Source organism: Fonsecaea nubica, assembly GCF_001646965.1.
Source record: "Fonsecaea nubica strain CBS 269.64 chromosome Unknown Scaff70, whole genome shotgun sequence".
In the NCBI taxonomy this organism is placed as follows: Eukaryota; Fungi; Ascomycota; class Eurotiomycetes; order Chaetothyriales; family Herpotrichiellaceae; genus Fonsecaea; species Fonsecaea nubica.
This window is the reverse complement of record NW_019173743.1, coordinates 13-19055: the sequence shown is the minus strand read 5'-3', so window position 1 is coordinate 19055 and position 19043 is coordinate 13. Positions and strand designations below refer to the sequence as shown.

Sequence of the window (19043 nt, the reverse complement as noted above, 5' to 3'; positions counted from 1 at the left end):
ATGGCTTGCTGTGTGTTTACCGCATACTTTATGAGCCGCATCATCAAGGCGTGCGAGCTCTTCGACATTCGCCTCGTCGATATCAAGTACAACGATTCCGATCCCGACCCATATTCTCCTCCCAGCTTCCACCCGTACATAAACCCGGGCAAGCAGGTGACAGCAGTAGCTCCCAGAGGCGATACCATTCCAAGGCAAGGGGAGAAACTCCAAAATGAACCACTAACGATTCGCTTGTTGATTACTGGGATGACCTGCTCCGCTTGCGTATCAACCCTGAGCCGCGCATTGGCATCTGTCCCAGCTGTCATCCGAACCAACGTGTCTCTGCCACTGTCTCGAGCCACTGTGATCTACGATGCCACCAAAACGTCAACAGCGGAGTTGGTTTCGGCCGTTGAAGATGCAGGTTACACCGCCGAGCTGCTTGGACAGCACAATCGTGGGTCTGCCGCCCAGAATCTCAAACTCGTTCGGCGGGAAGAAGAACTGCAGGCTTTGAAGAAAGCTTTCAACGGGGCAGCAAAATGGGCTACAGCCATTGCGATTATTGATTGGGTGAGGAAGGTCTCCATGACAGCCCAACTCAGGAACGCCCTGGATCCGCTCCTCTGCCTCCTGACGGTTGCCATTGGATGTTACGTCCAGGTTGTTCATGCGAGTTGGATCCATCGCAATGCGTGGGCAAGCTGTTTCTCTCGACAACGGCTGCAGCTTCCGAGCCTGTCCATGGACACTCTCTTGTCTCTGTCACTGCTGCTGAGTATTTTCCTTTCATTCTTCAACATCGCCCTACATGGTCTCTCTGGTGTCCACACCAAAACCTATTTCTCCTCGGCGTCTTTTCTTGCAGTGGTCATCAGCGGGGGACGGTATCTCGACGTGACGCTGCGGAGACAGGGTGCGGCTGGGCTCGCCCGCCTCTTTCGATTGCAGACCGAAGTGGAATTAGAGACAGTGTTGTTGGAGGGGCGGTTGCAGGACTGTAACACCGGATCAGATGAGAGAGGCGAAGCCATGGCGACTCGGATTCCCACAAATCTTCTTGAGCCGTTGGACACATATCATATTTCGGCTCAAAGTCTCATCCCGTGTGACAGTTACGTGGTGCGTGGGACGTCTTTGGTGGATGAGGCGAGCATGAGTGGCGAGTCGCTCCCATCGCGCAAAACTGTTGGTGATTTCCTCATGTCCGGGACTCGCAATTTGTCTACTGAACTCGTTGCTGTCGTTCTGAAAGACCAAGCAGACTCGTGTCTCGAGAGACTTGTGGCAAGCGTGGAAGCATCAACGGAGCAGAAGTATGACCGCGCGCAGAACAGCGAGGGTTTGGACGATCAGCCAGGCATAGCCACAGAAGATCTCATCACGAGGTATTTCGTCGCAACGATCCTTGTGCTGACCATGTTGGGCTTCGTATACACGTTTGTTTTCTCGGCAGACTCACTGCCTATCACTGATCGACTCAACCTTGCATCGGAGCGAGCAATGGCCATTTTGGCCTCGGCTTGTCCATGTGCCATTGGCTTAGCGACGCCTTCGGCGATTATGGCCGGTGTCGACGTGGCGTATGCGTCGGGAATTCTTCTCCCAGGCGGGGTGGAAGCTTTCAAAAACCTTTCTCTCCTAACGCACGTGGTGATGGACAAGACAGGAACTTTGACAGAGGGTAGACTTCGGATCTCGCATGAGACCTTTGCTGAGCCATTCGGCACGGATCCGGGGAAGAGGAAATTGTGCTACAGCCTCTTGAGCGCTGCGGAGAGGGAGGTCTCACAAACGCACCCCGTTGCTCGGGCAGTGTTTCAGTGGTGTGTCAGACAGCTTCTTGAAGTGCCACAGTTCAAGGAGGGTCGTGGCAGAGAAACTGAGCCAGGTACTGCACCAGTCAGGAACGTGTCCAGCATCACAGGCAAGGGTGTGTATGCAGAAGTCCAGGGGGCGGCTATGGCGTGGTACACTGTGCATATTGGCAGCGGCCGTTTTCTCTCCGAGAGTGGCATTTCCATCGCCCCAGCCACCACAGGTCAGTCTGGAGCCGCCAGAGGAACAATGGAGGTCTACTTTGCCATCGATGGCAAGTACGCAGGTTTCTTTACGCTGCAAGATACCATTCGCCAGGGAGCTCCTCGGGTTATCGAATTGCTGAAGGCGCTGGGTCTGAAGTTGACCATGCTAACAGGCGACTCGGAGACTGAAGCACATCGAGTTTCGTCGCAGTTACAGATACCGGTCCTTGCCGCCAAATCTCTACCCCACGAGAAGAGGGAGTTGGTTGTGTCGGTGCAGTCACAGCGTGCTTGTGAAAGCAAAGGTCAATATAAGAGAGGTGTGAGCAATGGCTTTGGTGTACTCGACGTTCTTGACTCGGTTCTACGACTATCCTCCGCGAAGAAAGGCGACAGAAATGTTGTGGCGATGCTGGGCGACGGTTTAAACGATGCACCCGCCCAAGCTGTGGCGGATGTTGGCATTCTCTTCTCCCTTTCGCCCTTGTCCGGTCGTCGCCCAGACTCAGCATCGCTGGCACTGGGAACCTGCGCTGCCGACGTGATCATCATGACACCTGACCTGGGCGCCCTGCCGAAGCTGATGACGATCGCCACCAAGACGATGGCCCAGGCAAGGTGGAACATGTACTGGGCAGTGTTTTATAATGCCTTTGCGATTGCGTTGGCCATGGGCGGCAGCGAGCTTTTGGGTTTTGGGACGGTCGATGCGTCCACGGCGGGTACGATGATGGCCTTGTCGAGCGTTACTGTGCTGGGGATGAGTCTGGATCTGCGGCGACGGTTACAATGAGAGAGGCGTCATGTCATGCCCTCTTCATCCTTTTGCTCTACAGCCACCGAATGGTAATTGGTCAATACTCGCGAGACAGTGTGCGTATGACAGGTCTGGGACAATGAGACAACAGGACAAAGGGAAAAGAGAAAAGAGATCTGCAATGTGCCCACATAGTCGTATCTACGAGGTACAATTATAGTAGCAAACTGCATATCAGTGTTGACGACCGTCGACAGACATGACTTTTTGCCTCATGCTGATTTCCTACTTTTACGTAAGAGTACGTATGCCCATGCGCTTTATATGGCTTGTGGCCTGTGGCTCGTGACTGGTGGGAGTTGGGATTCCCTCGACGATCACAACAACTCCCTGGATTTCCTGGTACGTGCCTATCAAGCCATGCACAATACTCGCGGTACTCGGTAGGTGCTCGGTAGGTACTCGGTCCAAGTGCTCGCTCGGGTGTTGACATCACTTCGCCTCGCCTCACTTCGCCTAAGGAAAAAGATCCTTGGGTCCTGATTCGTGAACTTTGAAGTGTTTCACAGAGAGACACCTCGGGTAGGAAATCAGGGTGTCAGGAAGATGGACAATGTTCAAATGCCATGGCAGCATGGAAGACGGGTCGACGGGTAGAATGCAGGCATGACTAGCGCAGGAGATAATAATTTCCGGGGCAAATAAGAAGAAGGTGGATGGGTGGACGGATGCTCGTCGATCACCGTTTTTTAATTCTCCTAAACCGGTTGGCCCTGTCTGTCAATCTGTGCCTTGTCTATGGAGGACATGTTCCTGGCAGATGAGTGGCAGTGAATGAGTGGCTCACAACCCACGCAGACAGTCGAACAATGTCTCAGGACCACCAGGGCAAAGCCACACAACCTACTCGGTACGGGCCAAGAAGTGAGCAAGGCTTTGTCGATCTCTGTCGATCTCTCCCCATAAAGATCGACAACGGTAATCTTCTTACCTAGTTGGTCGGCCCTCTACAAGGACGGCCCTGGTGGAAATGCAACGTCATTTGTTCCTGGATGTTGGATACACGACGTCGAAGACTGGGCTTCAACTCGTTTATTTCTTGGATATAACTGACTATACAGGGACAAGGGGATGAGAACCAATCCACCCACACGGCGACACACATCTTACGAGACGAGGAGAGGACTTTTACCGCTCTCGCTCCATGTCTAGGCCCCTGTTGTCGCACCGGATCAACTACCAAACGCAGTAAAGGCGAGATTCGATTCCTTGGACACACAGAACAGCGATCGACGCAGGTACGACGACGTGGGCACCCAAGACTAGTGCGTCGATCAACGGTCGTGCAGGGCTGGGATTCCACCTACCTACATACGGAGTACCTGCAGAGTAGTCAGTACTGAGTCTCCTGGCGATGCGTGATTGGGTGATTGGTGACTGGGATCATCTCGTCGTATGGGGTCTGGGGTATGGACATGGATATGACTTGAGAGCGGCGGAACAGATGATCGTCATCAGTTCACAAACACGGCTCGGCTGAAGCGAAGTGATGCATTGACGATCAAGGAATCCGTGTCTCAAGCTCTCCAGCATTTGGGAGGAACCGACCGACCGACTGAGCTGATCATGGCACGAGTACTGGACAGTATCTGGTTGTCTTTTCGACAAGTATAAAGCTGTGTTGAGAACCGGTGTCAGGAGGAGGGCTTCCTCGCTCTCTGTCCATCTTCGTCCCTCCACCTCAGCGTTTACTTGGTTGATTCCTCAAGACAATACACCATCTCCAGACTCCATACAACCTCTCACAGCGTCTCCTATCTCTGGTCTAGCCAACACCTCACCACAACCACAATGCGCTTCACCACCTTGGCCATCGCCCTCGCCGCCGGCGCCACCACCGTCCTAGCCTCCGCCATCCCGGGCAAAAGCGCCCTCGTCGACCGCCAGGTGACGCTGTGCACCGGCGCCGATAGCTCGGCCGTGTGCTGCGCGACCGATGTGCTGGGCGTTGCCGACTTGGACTGTGCGCCACGTAAGTGCACCCTCCCGGATTCCTTTGATACTTTCCAAAGATATCAGACGTGACTTTGAATACGTGAATACTTGAAATGCGTCGATGCTGACGAGACTCTCTAAACAGCTCCTACGGCGCCCACCAGCACCGACGACTTTGGAAGTATCTGCGCCTCGATCGGCCAGCGCGCACGGTGCTGTTTATTGCCTATTGTACGTTCATACTCCGAGCCCCCTCTTTTATCATGAAGATAAACTAACACAAAGCCTCCATCATAGCTCGGACAAGGTCTTATTTGTACATCTCCAGGGAAATAGGCGCGAGGCGGGCGAGGCAGGCGAAGCGTTACTCCTGAGAAAAATACCATAGCCATGTATACCACAATACCACAATATCACAATCCTCACCAGCGAATCTCGAACTCTGCACCCTGAGTCATGACCAAGCTCTTCTAAACAGCGGCTGTGCAATTATGAGCGACGCTTGGTGTGCTCTGGGGAGCCTGGAGTCTCTGGGGGGATGCCACAACTTGGCCGTAGGGTTCGCTGTTCGCTGTTCGCTGTTCGCTGTTCATATTCTCTTAAGTGTCCAAGTTCCGTAAGAAATAATTGCAACCGAAGGAATGTAATGACCGCTCCGTGGGCTCTGACACGCGTTGTATAATGGTTGTGTATTGGGTACGACGTCCTCCTAAAAGTATCCAAGACAAGGCTGGGTGCGGCTGCTGACGTCGTGGAGTTGGGAGCGCCTGCCTACATACTTGGCACGCCTTGCTCGATGTGCTTTTCTCAAGTTTCCAGAGGTCATCGGGAATTTCGCCCCCGCACCAGCTCTATCAGTGTCACACTGGTAAGTTGTAGACCACCGTCCTCGCTTCCTCTTGACTGATCAACAATGTGTTTTTTTTGGAACACCACACCGAGAAAGCACATCGAACCGCCGGTGGGAGACAACCTTTGCTCGGACTGGTGACGAGATTGAGAAACCTGCGTGGATCAGAGGCATGGCTGGAGACTTGCCTTCTCGAGCTTTTTCGCTATCACCGGAAGCTGTGTCGAAACTTTGACGTGGGAGGCGGCAGATTTGGGATCATCCAATATGGATGCCTGGTATGGCTCCCGTCAGGTTCTGGCTCGGGTTGGGTTTTCTTCTCGCAAAGTCAGGCAACGAGTTGGTTGCAGTCGCAGACGTCGACATGCTTGTGTCTCGGTCCACAAGCCAACTTGGCTGACAGAAGGATATTCGATGCCCTCCTGACCTACATTGCCGGGTTGAGGAATGAACCATTCAGGAAATACACAGTCGTGTCAGCCACGCTCGGCGATTCTCAACTGACTGGACCAGCGACGACGGGGATCCTCTCTGATTTGATCGTCCCGATCCTTCAGCGATTCCCTAACAGATTTGCCAGCATCTAAAGCATCTACGACGAAACTGAGGTGGTGCGAGTTTTGGTCAGAAAGTCCACTTATCTGCTCGGGCCTTTGTGGAGGCTGCTGACAGCGATTCTCACAGGATACTCAGAACCCTCGATTGTGTGTGTCCTATGCTTTGCTTCTGCTCGCAATGAGTTGGAAGTGGATCGCGTATCGACGTATTCCCACCCGTCTCAGGGTTCAGTGGGCGAAGTTTCCATTCCAGAGGCCATAAAAGATCTTGCGACCAGACTCTGTGCACTATCGACCCTCGTCCATACCAACTTCAAAACCTTGCTTGTCTCCGACGAGGCGGTTGCGAAATCGATCGGCAGGTTTATATCGACGTCTACCCTTTCTACTGACACCGCTTCTTTCGATAATGATCGAGGCCAGACATCTCTCAAAGTCGACTCTACAGCCCTGCTGGAGCCTTTCGCAGATGTGCCACCGGTCGGAATACCCTATCCTTATACTCGGTTCTCCATATGGCTGTCACCGCCGGTGACAGTGAAATAATCAAAAGTGTCCTCACGCTGGTCGGTGAGCACAAGTCAAACTCGGAAAAGTTCACTTCAGTCGCCATCGCAGCAAGATTCGGCCTCCGCAGTGTACTGAAGCACTTGCCCAGAATCTCCAATCCCAACAGGCTCGGTGCAGACGGCAAGACACCACTATGTCGCGCAAGTGAGCACGATATCTACACGTGGCGAAAGAGCTACTCAAGGCTGGAGCAACACCTTTTGAAAAGCAAGACAACGACACGAGCGCTCTCAATGTTGCGGTCAGGTCTAATCAGGCACAGATCCCGAAGCTCTTCCTTGATCTTGGTGAAGGAGCTGCTTCCAATGGCTGGGCAACAAAAATTAGAGAAACCCACGGTGTGAGCGAGTGTGATACCGAGTTAGACGCTCATGAACACGATCCTGTTCACAGCAGAGACCTTGAAATGAGAGGTGGGCTTTTGCTAGCCGCAGAGAAAGGATTCTCAGCCATCGCATTACTCATGATTCAGAATATGGACGTGATCGATCTGGTCGACAATCGTCAAAATACCATTCTCCATCTAGCGGCCAAGGGAGGAACTCATGAGGTATGGAAAGCTGTCCTAGAATACGGCAAAATTCACGTTGACGTGAGCAATGATAACCGCAGGACGGCTCTTCCGGAAGCGGCACAACGTGGATTCGCTGATTGTGTTTCGGAATTGTTGATGCACGACGCGAACCATCTGGCCCGTCTAGATCCATTCACGTCCATCGAACTCGTCGTGATGGGTAATCAGAAGGAAGCTACGAAGGCACTGCTGGAAAAGCAGCATGACAAAGATGCCTTGGGAGAGGCTCTAGAGCGTGCTGCCATTGACGACCGCACGGATCTTGTTACCCTCCTGCTAGATGAGGGTGCAGACGTGGACTATGTCGACGGTGTGGGCGATACCTTTCTGCACCTTGCGGCCTATCTTGGAAGAGAACGGGTCGTCGAGATCCTCCTGAGGAGGAGGGTTGATCTCGAACTAAAAGGTATGAAAAAGTGGACGGCCCTGGCCATGGCAACGATCCAAAAGAAGGCGAGTGTGATGAAGCTACTCCTGGACGCCGGTGGGGATCCCAATTCCAAAGACCAGCATGATATGACTCCGTTGAATCTGGCCATCGCCAAGGCTCACGCGCAGAATGCGGCGCTGCTTCTGCCTCGAGGAGCCAAGATCAACACGTGCAGTCTGCTCGCCATGGTCCAGTAGTCGAACCTTGAGGCGGTGAGATATCTGCTGCAAAACAAGAACACCGAGTCCATCCAGGATTCTGGGCTGAACTTGTCGGCAGCTCTCAATCGCGCCGTCCAGAAAAAAGACCTTGACATGATATCACTACTATTGGATCACGAAGCTGACCCTGAAGACACCAACGTTTCGGACCTCGAAGATCCTGTGCTTGAGATTGGCAGTCCCCTTCATTATGTGGCGTTTCATTGCTTGCACGAAGTAGCCGAGCTGCTCCTGGCGCACGAAAAGCGGAAGGTCAATGTGAATTTGACACGAGGAATATACTGGACAGCACTGAAGCCAGTATCTCGGGCGATTGTGAGCCCGAGGACCAGCTGAAGATGGTCAAGTTCCTCGTCAGAACGGGCGGTAACCCGACGTTTCCCGGTGGCTCCTATGGAAATCTGCTCAACTGCGCCGTGGCCAATGCGTGCGCATCGATCTTGGAGGACATTATGGCGGTCTGCGATTATAAGGGAATCAGTGTCAAAAATGCAGATGTAGAGGGCAAACTCGCCTCACATTTCGCCGCGACCGGCCCAAACCAGCGTGCCTTCGAGTTGGTGCTGCTTCCTAACCTTGGAGCCAAGGACAAGCAGGGCCGGGTTCCCATTCACTTTGCCGCAGCAGCTGGCTCACTCCCCGCGCTCAGATTTCTTCTGGGGCACTCAGTTAACCTAATACAGGTAGACAAAGAGACTGGAACCCCTTGCACTGGGCCTGCCGGCAATGGGATGCGGAAGTTGTTCGCCGCATTCTTGAAGCGGGTGGCCAGTCTTTCGTCGACGACAAGACCGTTGAGGGCTACACGGCTGAAGATATTGCAATTTCGCACCAAAAAACACACTTTTCCCCTACCTGAGCCAATTATGATGACGTGGGCGTTGCTGATGTTGACGAAGATGAGCTATCGAGGCTAGCGAAGAAGGCGTGGGAAGTATCCGCCAAATCCTGTGCTAGTTGCTGTTGTGTAAGTGTCGGTTCGGGCACTACCAAATTTACGGTACTGTGCTAATCCGAGGAAATGCTAACTATGGATAGTTGATCTACGGGACGCGCCATCATTGCACGACGTGTCCATACGTTTATCTTTGTTTCAAATGTTATCGACACGTCAAAGGCATCCACGACCCTACTCACACGTTCGAGCCGCAGGGAGGTGTTGGCTTGTCAGATTCCGACCACGTGGTCTGATATAGTGTTGGCGAGAGCAGATTCTGGTCAAGACCGCAGCCACGCATACGACACGGCAATGGAGTCTCGGCATTTGAACGGGTTGATCTTGTCCGGCCTAGCATCAACTCTCTAGTTTCTGGGTCATTTGTCCGCCTCCGTCTCAGGTACAGACACTCTAGCTCCTCGAACCATTCCAGGGCCTGGACTTCGGTTCTGCGGGACCTGTTCACCTCGAGTAGTGCCGAAGAGAGTGGGCCACCGATATCTCACCGGATCCTGCGGAGCGAGACGTCGGCGTCCTCGCGCATCTTCAGCCCTTTTCGCCAAAGCCTAGCTACTTTGGTAAGAGGCGTGAGGCGGTTGGTGGGCGGTTGTGGGTGGTGGATGGTGGTGGGATGGGGGATCAAGGGACCACTTCTTTCACCCTTTCGCCCTTTTGCCCGTGTCGGTCATTCCAAATTCTTGATCACATCCTTGCCAGGACGACAATGATAGGCTGGTTGATCAATCCATGTCCTTGTGGGGGAGTTTTTGTTTGACTGTCCAATTCCAATTCCAATTCCAGTTTCAGTTTCAATTTCATAATCGTATTTCAGCTCAAGGCCCTGGTGCCCCGATTGTCTGGATCCCAGTTCCTTCTTCAACGAGGTGGTGGTTGATAGTGAGGAATGAGGAGGAAATGTATCATCAAACCTACCAATGGAACGAGTCAACAGGTACCCAGGCGGCTAGGTTGGAGATTCGAATTAGGTGTCAATGGGAGAAATATCGGCGACTAGGCAGTCAGGCAGTCAGTCAGTCAGTCTTTTACTTAATATTGTCCCACACGGCTGTAGCATTTTCCCTCGAGGATGCTGTACACACAGGACAAGTGTCCCTACTCCTCTTGAGTGCTGCATAGGAACACTAGAAAATGATCTTCAGCAATACATGTGCAGCCACAGACCCAACAGCGATAGAGGACGGAAAGAATCTCCTCGACTTGACGCACCACGTATACAGAGCAAAGGGCAAAGAGCAATAATCCATTATAAATATAACCAAACAGCCCATTCGCTGTAGTATATATAACGCCCACTTGAAACAAAGCATCCATGTATCTTCCCATTGCCATGTACCCCAGGTGATAAGCAAACACATTCCTGTATCTTCCCATTGATGCCATGCCATGCATGCTATGTCATACCATGCCACGTCTTGTAATCACTCCTTCAGATCCCCCGGCGTCGGCTCCGTGCTGATCGCCCCGAGAACTTTCCCGTCTGCGCTCTCCCCCCCAGCCAGCTTGAGGACCTCTCGCAGCTGCGTCTTTGCCGGCCACTCCGTCTCACCCTTGAGGATCTTGGCCGCCGTGACTCCGGACCCGTACGCGTCGACGTTGATGCTCGGGCGTTCCTTGATGACGGTGCCGTCGACGGTCAAGCCGCCGTAGAGGCCGCGGGACTTTGTGTACGTCCAGATCGGGTTGACTTCTTTGGTGCTGATGTCTGCGGTGCCGCCGATGGGGCCGGCGGCCACTGACGCACCCGCTCCCATGGTCATTTCGCTGGTCATGTACGCGTCGACAGCCTCCTGCGTGTTGAGCACGCACACGCAGTCGTACACGTCGACGCCGTAGACGACCCCGATGCCGCCCGAGCGCACGGAGAAGGCCGAGGGTGCGGACCACGATCCGTCGGCGAGTCGCGCGACGACGACCCCAGACCCGCCTGCCCCGGCGAGGTACATGGCGGCGCGGAAGCCCGAGAAGATCGCGAGGCCTTTGGCGTGGGCGATAACCTGCGCGGGTATTCGGCCTTTGTCTGCGCGCGTGTGTCAGTCTAGTTCTAACATATCATAGGGAAGCGAGAGGGAGAGAATGCTGCGCACCAACGAAGCTCTTGAGGATTTGTGCGGCCTTGTCGCATTCTTTGCGGAGACTGCCTGTCATGGTGTCTTTTGGGGGTAAGAGGTAGAATGCACTGTCTCGTCTCGTAGTGGTCTGACGAGGTGTTGAGGAAGAGAGGTAATAGCAATGCCAGATATTGAGGTTGATCAAGAATAAACCTATAGACTGGTCAAGTGTATCAGGCCTTTTAAATTGAGACAAGGGAACAACCTTGAGTTTGCTGGTCATGGATCTTGAACAACAATGTCATCACAGCTCGACTCCTTACTTGTATTTATGGAACAAGCCATGGACTTTCCAGATCGAATGGTTCAAGGCTAGACTTGGACCCCTTGGTTGCCGGGCATGATCACACCGTAGGAGTACCAGTCGACGAGGTCAAGGTCAAGGCCGTGGCGTGTATGACATCGAGAGAAATTGCAGCGTGGACTGTGTTGCACCTTAGTCACCGCGCAGCAAGCAAGGCGCAGCAGCAACGGGTCCTTTGTCGTATGCTGCGTGTCCGTGATCCATGACGACGGAGGGAAGGTTTTTGGAATTATTCCTCAGTAGCTTTGCGGCGCGGAGGTGCGAGACCGAGGGAGACCGCGAGCCTATCGTCCGGGGAACGGGAATTAATTCTTGTAGCAAATATACGAGTACGAGTATGAGCGAGACGATGTGTCATGTGTCGCATGCAGGATGGCATTCTTGACGTCGGCGCCGAAAATTATATGGTGGAGGTTGGGAATGATGCAGAAGTGCGAGATGGGGCGCGTGCGTATCTGCGTAAATGTGGAGATGATGTGGACTGCGGAAGCGTATTCGCGAGGCTTCCAGGTTGTCAGGCTGGAGTATTGAGTATTCGATGCGAACCCTCCCACCCTCCATATTTCCCGTGTCCCCTTGCATGTCCCAGTGTCCTGGCGGATCAGATTCGTCTTTTTTGCTAGAGACCCTGAATTGCGGGTAGGGAAGTTGTGCCTTGCCACGTGTCGGGGCTGTCGGTGTCACCATGCTGGGAACAGAAGACGGAATTCTCAGGTGCGGCAGGGGCATTGGCTACCAACATCTCCTGATTCAACCAACGCATGCTCTGATGTTCTAGACCACAAAAAACCTCTTCACAGTGCCATCATGCCACTCTCACTGCAAGCAGACACTCTATATGCCGGCCATCCAGATACAGCTCTCCCGAGCCTCGTAGCCTCGCAAGGGGCTGGAAGAAAGACGATATTAGTCCTCACCGCTACCAATATTGGATAAAGGCACAGTTTCACTTAGAGATTGCTATGCCATGATGCCAGGGACATTGAACATTGAAGGATTGGTGGAGGATAGAAAAGATTAGATTGATTATATACACTGTACAACTCCCGCGCTTACCAAACATGCTCCCTGGCATGTCTGAGGGATACACCCGTTGCAAAGTATCTCGTCTTGTCTCGCTGTATGACCAGGGCTACACAATAAAGAAACCCAAACGCCATACGTCTAAAAGATCAACCCCCCTGCTGTCCCTGTCCCTGCCTGCAAGATCCATAACCCCCGCTTCAACCCCCTCGTAAACGACCTCGCCTAAGCGCTGTCAAACCCCAACTCCCCACAGCTGGATGACAGATATTTATTTGGGGGCCTTTTGCCCGCGAATCTGGTCTTTGATATGATACGGTGGGGGCTCGCTGTACACATATCGCGGGAGCTGGTCCACGGAGCGACGGGCCGCCCTGTTCTCCAAGGCCGAGGCACTGTGAGGAATCGAGTCGTAGGGCGGTGCCTGTTGGTCTTTGTCTTTGAGGGCGGCCTTCTTTCTCTTGTGGTCCCGCACTTTTTCGGCCGTGAAGTAGATGGCGGCGCCGAGGGCGAGGGCGAGGGCAACCATTGGAGAGAAGTGTGAGGGAGGTCGAGGTGATGATGTGAGAGATGGAGTGAGGGGTTGCTGGTCTGGTTGTTGAAGGATGAGACTGGACGCAAGCAGTGTCTGTGTCTGAGGCGTTGGTGTAGAATGAAGAGGATGAGGATGGATCAGGATGATAGTGGACGAGGTAAATGTGTCAAACGCAGGCCAGATCAAGCACTTTATAGCAATCCTCTGAAGTTGTCTGCTCTTGACTTGATGCACTGAACCATCAATTTTGAATGTGAGGTTGAGGAGTAGTGCATGAGTAGTGCAGCAGCAGTGCCCAGTGGGGATTGAATTGATTTCAGTTATTGCAGTTGTAACAGCCTCGTTTGCTGTGCGAGTCCCGAGTTTGTGTTTCTCTTCCTCTCCATCTCCATCGTATACGAGCTTTTGCTGCGCACTGCCTCTTGCTACAAACTTTCCTTTGATGCATCTGTGCATCCCCGTCCAGCCCGTCGTCATTGATCCAAAAAACATTAACGGCCTCTCCCGCCACTACAGGCACAAATTGTCATAGCGCTGCAGGGTCGACTCCACAAATACGCTCCCGCGAAGCGAATACGCCCCCTGGTCAATCTAGTCCCTCCCACCACATATCCGCCATCCCCGCCGTCGCCAAATTTCTCAGTGTCCAACAAACTAGTCCACCATGAGGTGCTTACCATCAAGAAAGCCTCGTCTTTGCGGGGGATATGCTTCATCACTCGCATATTCGACGTGAACAAGTACAGCAATACGATGGATAAATTCCGAGCGCTTCTCCTTTCCAATTGCGAGATGGGTTGTCTGTACGGCTCTATTATCCACCGCGTCGCTCCATCGCGTACTCAGACTCCGCCATGGCCGATATTGTAACCATGCTCAATCGACTGTCCCGGTTGTGCGCGTTATTCATACGGCCCTGGACAACAGAGCCATGACAGCTGAGTTACTCTCATCGTTGACCAGCAGCAACGTCATACCTCGCATTGCAGACTTGAGCGGAGCTGACTGTCTACAACTATATAATGCTGTCCTCGCTGCCGCCGTTCGATGAAGGACACAATCAAAGCCCGCGCAACTTCTCACTCATTCTATTCCCTTGTCCACTATGGCCGCCGCCTTTGTCGTAGCCTTGTTGGCTCTGTCTCGTACTGCTACCGCCTCGCCCGTCAAAGCTCCCGAGAGAACCAACGGATACTGCAAGCAGTTGGACATCCCGGTGTTCGCTTCCGCAGACAGCGCCATCTACGACCACCGGAGAGTGGACAGCAACATTGAAGCACGAGCTTGGGCCATCTACGAAGACACCTGGAGCACTCCCCAGGGCGTGCAGACTGTCGTCAAAAACACCACGACGGCCGGAACTTTCAATATCCACGCCCAGCTGTGCGTCCCCAAAGCCCCTGCGGCGAAAAAGGACATTCTACAAATCGCGACCCACGGCGCACACTATGACGGGAGGTATTGGGACCCTGAGCTCCAACGGGACAACCTGTCGTATGTTGAAGCGTCGCTCAGAGCAGGATACTCGATCCTCACGTACGACCGCCTCGGAGCCGGGCAATCGGACCATCCAGACGCGTACAATGTGGTGCAAGCGCCGCTGGAGCTCGAGATTCTTCGACAGTTGACGTTGATGGCGCGCAACGGGACCATTTACAGCCTCGCAGCAAAAGCACAGCCTGCGACGGCGCAGTTCAACTCGTTGGCCGCCCCCAACAAAATCGTCCATGTCGGCCACAGTTTCGGATCGTTCCTCACTTCGGCGTTGGTGGCCAAATATCCCACTCTGACCGACGGGGTTATCATCACCGGCTACTTTTACGGCAAATACCTGGGTGCGCCGGGCATGGCGTCGTGGGGTGTTGACTTTGCCGCCACGAGCTCCCCTCCCTTTGACCGACCAAGCGGGTACGTCGTGTGCCAGAAGACCGGGATCCAAAATCTCTTCTTCGGGGGTGATCCCGCCACGGCCTTCACCCAAGAGATGTTTGATTACGGCGACGCGCTCAAGCAGCCCGTGCCTGTGGCAGAGTTGGCCTCGGCCTTCCACATCATCGGTCTGCAGGGTCCCGGCCTCAACGCGCCGGTGCAGTACATGCTGGCCGAATTCGACTTTTACATCTGCGACGGCGACTGCAAGGGGGCGTACGAACCGCAGGCTTTGAGGGCGACGTACCCCAACGCCGCCGTGGTGGAGGACTATATCCAGCCCAACACGGGGCATGCGTTTACGCTGCACAACAACGCCACGGCGGGGTACCAGGTGACTTTTGACTTTTTGGAGCGGAACGGATTGTGATCTGGATGAAGTAGGAAACAAGTCCAATGTAGGAAGGGAAGTGTGAGGAGCAGCATATTGGGAAGAGATTGATTTATCAGGACGTTCGGCTTATAGACTGCGATTCTTTTTGCGTTCCTTTTACTATATATCATCGAGATAATAACTTACGTATAACTATATGAAATCTCCTAAATTGATTTATCGTCTCTGACCTGGACTTGTCGCTCTGTTTGATGTAAACGAATACCAGAGCGTCATTGTTGTACTTGTCGTAGTTGTCATTGCCAATACCATTGAGACCTGCGATAGTGGTTACAAGTAGATGCTCTCTCAGAGTGGTATATCCGCGTCCACTCTTATTCGCGACGCGTCCTCAACTACTGAAAACTACGCCATTTCTTGCTCGAGGTGGACAAATCCGTCCCAATCAAGTCACAGATCCAGTCTCAGCAGTGTCCGGGTCCGAGTACGAAGAAGCCAGATTCAGCGTTACAGTCGAGACAATGAAACGGTTGCTCCAAAGTCAGGGTCGCATAGATGAGAGATGCGGTAGGTGTGATGAGTCGCACAGCATATGCATATGAGATGCATGTGTTGTTGTTCTTGTTGTTGTTGTCGCAAGATGCCGAGGCCTGGTTCTGGCATGCACTTTGCGAAATATCGATTACAGATCTACAGTCCCTTTTGGGCAGTGCCAGTGCTATGTATCTCCTGCCTATTGCCTACAAGTATACCTCGAGCCTAATCCGTCCTTCGTACTCGTATATCTCCCTTGAACGTGTCCGTCCCCGGGTTTCATTTGGTATGGCGTGCCACAAACAAAAAAAAACCCCACTAGAGCATCTACCCACAACCTACTACTAAAACGAGGCGAGAGAGGAAATTGCAAAAGCTGATTAGCGAAATCGGATGCGAAATCGGTGTGGACGGGGGAACGGTGAGAAGAGTTTCTGGCCTGATGCACGCAGTTGTAGTTGTGACTCGTAGTTGGGCTCGTAGTTAATGCTCAGCCTCGCCCACCATGGCCAGGCTGGGCTTAGTTGGGCGAAGTTGGTTAAAGGGCGCAGCCACAATAATTAAATCCCACCCCAACACTGAGGGACGCACCACCACTCCACCACACCACCATCTCACCTCTGGCCTGGACAAGATGCTCAATGACCTCAGCCAAGGCACCATCGCAGGCCTCACTACAGGCAGCCCTATTGCCAAGATGCAATCACCATGCGACGCCCATACCTCGTCCTCCTCCCTCCACCCTCCACTGCTACTCCGCCGGATGTCAGTCGACCGTCCACCTACCAGGGGCCATCTCAGGCTAATCAAGCGGAATACCGCGGTTCATCGCCCGGTGGAGCTCAGACTCAGGCACAATTTGTAACAAGATTCACCACGCGCCACCAGCTGTCGACTGCTTGTCGCAAGACCCTGACAATTCTTGTCCCCCAGAGGACCCTGCCTGAACAACTGAGTCAGCTCAGCTTCTCCCCACACGGTCGAATAGGAAATCTCTATTAACAAAACCCCAAGCGGAACGACTTCCAAACAAGTAAAGCAAGCGAAAGACAAAATACAATATCAAAAACCACGACCCGATGCTCTAGCCCTACGATATACTGAGAATCTCCTTGGTAGTTGCTGGTAGCGAGGAATCTCCGAGTAAGAAAAAAAAAAGTCAATGGATCGAAGCTCGTCGTCGTCGTCGCCGACGTCTAACCCCTTCCCGCCGGGGTTTCGGTCCAGGCGATCCCACGCAAAATCTCGCAATGGCTGTTTGACGTGCAAGCAGAGAAGGAAAAAGGTGAGCACACATGTCGCTGATCATCGAGGACATGTTGATATTAACGCCGTCGGCAGTGCGACGAGAAGAAGCCGTGCTGTACACTCTGCGAAACAAGTCTGAGGACGTGCACATATGCGCCAGACCAGCACGAACGAGCTTCAAGATCAAGCGAAGCACGTCCGCCCGTGTCGGGGTCTTCGCTGCCATCGCCAGTGCCATCGCCGCCCCGGTCATCTGGGAGTCGATTAGCCCCTCCACCTAGAGAAATGCTGTCCAAGTCACCGGTGCCTAGTAATGCCTCCCAAAGTCAAGGTGGGAACGACATTGTCCTCTCCAACGTGACTGACTCGGACCTCTACTTCCATTTCCTCAACCATACGTGCCGGGCCGCGCCCAGCTGGCAAAAGGACCGCATCGTCTTGCAGGTCGGCATAGCCAAGCTGGCTCTCGAGAGTGAGCTCGTCTCGCACTCGGTTCTGGCACTATCTGCTACGTGTCTGTGCTGCGACACCATCTCCGCTGGTCGAAGCGCCGATCCCGAGACGGTGCGGCACATTCTCGACATGGGCTTGGAGCATCACACGCTGGCCCTCGAGCAGATGCGGACCATGACGTCTCGACCGCGAGAGTCAGACACGCAACCCCTGATCGCCAGCTCTCTGATGCTGGTCCCCTTTGCCCTGGCCTTTCAGCACATTCAGCACTGGGTGCTCCGGGCAAAGGGCGTACGCACCACGGACCTCTTGACCCCGCGCGACATGATTCTCTTACTTCGGGGGATCCGGACGACCATTGTCGCGCTGAATTCCAACCCCGTCGAACCGGGTACTTCAAAGTCCAAGTCACCATGGGAGACGATGTTTTCGGCGGCAGCCCAGTCAGCGGGGGACTCCGCGACAGACTCGCCGGTTATACCTGAGCGGTCGCACACCATGTTTCCCGTTGTGGGGGCGACATTCCACCAGGCATCATCGCAGCTGCGATGCCGGATCGAGTGTGCGCTGGCCGGGTCGCAGGTCGACGAGAATATGGCCGCGGTCTATGGGGCGTACGAGATTCTGAGCGACATCATGACCAGCACGTTTACGGAGTGTCCGGAGACTGAGATTCCCTTTGAATATGCTTCTTGTGTGAGTTTTTCTCCCACCTATTCTAGCCACCTCTTGCATGGAAAAGACGCGCTCATCACTAACGTTCAGTGGCAAAAGTTCTCCGTCTCGCCCGACAGCCTCCTCGCCCAGGCGCCCGGCTGGCTCCACAACTTCATTCTCCAGCGACCAAATCCGACGCACGCAGAGCCGCTGGCACGATCATTCCTGGCCTTTTTCTCCAGCGCGCCACAGACGTACGTCGACCTGCTCTTGCCCCTTCTTGATCCTCACGCGGACATGAACGCCGTCGCCGGGGACGAGTATGGAGACGAGGATAGAGAACTCACGACTGCCGAAATCTTGGCACTGGATGTCTATGCGCACTGGCTGGTGCTGATGCTTCTGTTGGAGAAGGAGACGTGGTGGGTGGGCGAATTCCCGTTCGTGTCGCTGCAGGGATTGATTGCGCGGTACGGAACGGCGTTTTTGGGGGGTGCTCAGCAGCAGCAGCAACAGCAGCAGCAATGGTGGTGGCCGGCAGGGATGCTGGAAGTCGCTGCGCGGGTGAGACAGTGGAAGTAAGCTAACAAGGTAGTTTATTGATTTATTGAGCGATTTGTCCCATACCGAGCGATGGATTTCTTTTGAGGAGACGCATAATGATCTGGATGAAGGATATGGATGAATAGTTGAATAGCTAGAGATATATGCTTATAGATACCCCCCATATCGCATGTCGCATGTCGCGTGTTACATGTTCCTTGTCCCATATCCCATGTTCCATGACAATTCGTTCATTCATTCATTCATTCATTTATTGATTCATCATTGGCGGTTATACTCCCTGATCTCTACGAGTAGTCGTTTTTCTATACCGTGTCCCAGAATACAGAATAGGAAGGTGAGAGGACCTACTACGAAGGGGTCTTTTGGAAGGAAGGAGGAAGCAGTCTTTTGAGGAATCAGGAGCAGCAGCAGCAGGAGGAGGAGGAGGAGG

At 53.6% G+C, this 19043-nt stretch overlaps 7 protein-coding genes across 7 annotated transcripts; 5 read left to right on the top strand and 2 right to left on the bottom strand.

Annotated features, from left to right (window-relative positions):
* AYO20_08603 (hypothetical protein) lies at positions 1–2802 on the top strand (the record flags this gene model as incomplete). Its single annotated transcript, XM_022646879.1, has 1 exon — positions 1–2802. The coding sequence occupies one exon, from the start codon at positions 1–3 to the stop codon at positions 2800–2802; it is 2802 nt and encodes a 933-aa protein (XP_022497103.1).
* A 1815-nt stretch (positions 2803–4617) lies between these two features.
* On the top strand, positions 4618–6198 carry AYO20_08602 (hypothetical protein; the record flags this gene model as incomplete). Its single annotated transcript, XM_022646878.1, has 3 exons — positions 4618–4798; positions 4907–4992; positions 5962–6198. 3 exons carry the CDS (start codon positions 4618–4620, stop codon positions 6196–6198), a joined length of 504 nt encoding a protein of 167 aa, XP_022497102.1.
* A 485-nt stretch (positions 6199–6683) lies between these two features.
* AYO20_08601 (hypothetical protein) lies at positions 6684–8880 on the top strand (the record flags this gene model as incomplete). The annotated part of the gene is made up of 4 exons (XM_022646877.1): positions 6684–6882; positions 6930–7930; positions 7979–8221; positions 8284–8880. The coding sequence occupies 4 exons, from the start codon at positions 6684–6686 to the stop codon at positions 8878–8880; spliced, it is 2040 nt and encodes a 679-aa protein (XP_022497101.1).
* Positions 8881–10339: 1459 nt separating this feature from the next.
* On the bottom strand, positions 10340–11066 carry AYO20_08600 (hypothetical protein; the record flags this gene model as incomplete). The annotated part of the gene is made up of 2 exons (XM_022646876.1): positions 10340–10938; positions 11006–11066. The coding sequence occupies 2 exons, from the start codon at positions 11064–11066 to the stop codon at positions 10340–10342; spliced, it is 660 nt and encodes a 219-aa protein (XP_022497100.1).
* A 1561-nt stretch (positions 11067–12627) lies between these two features.
* AYO20_08599 (hypothetical protein) lies at positions 12628–13368 on the bottom strand (the record flags this gene model as incomplete). The annotated part of the gene is made up of 1 exon (XM_022646875.1): positions 12628–13368. The coding sequence occupies one exon, from the start codon at positions 13366–13368 to the stop codon at positions 12628–12630; it is 741 nt and encodes a 246-aa protein (XP_022497099.1).
* A 628-nt stretch (positions 13369–13996) lies between these two features.
* On the top strand, positions 13997–15190 carry AYO20_08598 (hypothetical protein; the record flags this gene model as incomplete). The annotated part of the gene is made up of 1 exon (XM_022646874.1): positions 13997–15190. One exon carries the CDS (start codon positions 13997–13999, stop codon positions 15188–15190), a length of 1194 nt encoding a protein of 397 aa, XP_022497098.1.
* Positions 15191–16983: 1793 nt separating this feature from the next.
* Positions 16984–18628, top strand: AYO20_08597 (hypothetical protein; the record flags this gene model as incomplete). The annotated part of the gene is made up of 2 exons (XM_022646873.1): positions 16984–17184; positions 17234–18628. The coding sequence occupies 2 exons, from the start codon at positions 16984–16986 to the stop codon at positions 18626–18628; spliced, it is 1596 nt and encodes a 531-aa protein (XP_022497097.1).
* Between the last annotated feature and the right edge of the window lie 415 nt (positions 18629–19043).